The sequence below is a fragment of the Sinocyclocheilus grahami genome, unplaced genomic scaffold, assembly GCF_001515645.1.
Source record: "Sinocyclocheilus grahami isolate Dianchi unplaced genomic scaffold, SAMN03320097.WGS_v1.1 scaffold20249.1, whole genome shotgun sequence".
In the NCBI taxonomy this organism is placed as follows: domain Eukaryota; kingdom Metazoa; phylum Chordata; class Actinopteri; order Cypriniformes; family Cyprinidae; genus Sinocyclocheilus; species Sinocyclocheilus grahami.
In genome coordinates, this window is record NW_015517945.1 from 809 (window position 1) to 2,602 (window position 1,794).

General features: G+C 37.4%; 1 protein-coding gene across 1 annotated transcript; it reads left to right on the forward strand.

Annotated features, from left to right (window-relative positions):
• The first annotated feature begins 646 nt into the window (after positions 1 to 646).
• Positions 647 to 1,559, forward strand: LOC107579792 (fatty acid binding protein 1-B.1-like). Its single transcript, XM_016265587.1, has 4 exons — positions 647 to 746; positions 1,014 to 1,186; positions 1,270 to 1,362; positions 1,441 to 1,559. The coding sequence occupies exons 1-4, from the start codon at positions 680 to 682 to the stop codon at positions 1,492 to 1,494; spliced, it is 387 nt and encodes a 128-aa protein (XP_016121073.1). The 5' UTR covers positions 647 to 679; the 3' UTR covers positions 1,495 to 1,559.
• Positions 1,560 to 1,794: the final 235 nt, after the last annotated feature.

Sequence of the window (1,794 nt, forward strand, 5' to 3'; positions counted from 1 at the left end):
GTCTTGTCAATAAACCGCACTCCCTTGATCATTCTGCATCTGGGTCTCTCTCTCTCTCTCTCTGACAGAACCGTGACAAAGCCAACATTTTTTTTTTATTTACATTTTTGATTAAAGTAGTCAAAATAATTAAAACTAAAGCAAAACGCAACGAAAATGGAATAAATCTGAACTGAAATGAAATGAAATGTAAACTAATTTTAACTAGTGGTCAAGGCAACATTACTTATTTTCATTTAGTTCAACTTAACAAAAATTGATAAAACTAAGTAAACTAAAACTACCTAAATATATAGAAATAAAACAATAGACAAATGAACAAAAAATAGAAATGACAAAAACACACAAGCACTAAAACTTCCGCTAAAATTGAAGTGAAAGCAGAAAATAAAAATCTAATTGAAATGATTATAAACTACAATAGTGTCTCACTGACACTAGATAGCCCTGGTGATGATGTCATGCTGATGAGGGCAAAGGTGAAGGCCAGGATCTGATCAAACCTAACCTTTTATAGATCTGTGCAGCACTGTTTCACCCCACATGACATTTAACCTGATTTCACAGTAATCGGCCAATCAGGATCATCCAGTCAGATTAATGATTCTTCATCTGCGCGTTTGATGATATAAAAGCATCTCTTAGACTCTCTGGAGTTACTCTACATTCACCGGTCAGCATGTCGTTCAGTGGGAAATATCAGCTGGAGAGTCAGGAGGGATTCGTGGAGTTCATGAAGGCCGTCGGTGAGTGCAAATCAAAATTGTATGCTGGATGTAAATGAAATGCTGATAAAATGCCCAGTTGCATGCATTGCATTGAGTATTTCATGTATTGCATTGAATGTTTCATGCATTGCATTGAGTGTTTCATGCATTGCATTGAGTGTTTCATGCATTGCATTGAGTATTTCATGCATTGCATTGAGTATTTCATGCATTGCATTGAGTATTTCATGCATTGCATTGAGTGTTTCATGTATTGCATTGCTCATCACTTGATTATCGTTTCAGGTCTTCCTGATGATTTGATTGAGAAAGGCAAAGACATCAAGAGCGTGACTGAGATCGAGGAGAACGGAGATCAGTTCAAAGTGATCGTCACCACCGGAGCCAAAGTCATGATCAACAGCTTCACCATCGGACAGGAGGCAGAGATCGAAACCCTGACCGGAGAGAAAATCAAGGTGACGCTGCGCTCACAGACCTGCATGCATGAGTTTACGAGCGTCTCATTGCATTGATGATAATGCTGTCGTTTGTGTTCTAGGCTGTCGTGAATAAAGAGGGAAACAAGCTAAAGACCGTCCTGAACAAAGTCACGTCCGTCACGGAGCTGGTGGATGGAAACACGCTGGTCAATGTGAGTGAGATCAGTGCACATGTGATGCTTTATAGAGTTTTATAGAGTTAAACTCATGTGATTGCTGTTGTGTTTCAGACTCTGACTCTTGGCAGCCTTGTCTACAAGAGGATCAGCAAACGCCTGGCCTAAAAAGAGACCACACTCACATGACTTGACAAAAAGAATAACATAAAGGGATAGTTTTATTAAAGATTTCTCAAAATCAGATTTGTGTGTTTATCTGTATTATTTGAAAGAGAAGGTTTGTGTTGTGCATGTGTTCATCTAAAAATAAAACTATCTAATGTCATTTTCCTTATTAGAAATAAAATAAACATTCAATGAAATAAAAAGGTAAAAAAGTAAACTTATTTTATTTCAGCTGGTTGGCACGTGCAACATTTCTGATTTCTGTTTAGTCTAACTTGAGGTACTAAAATAACTCAAACT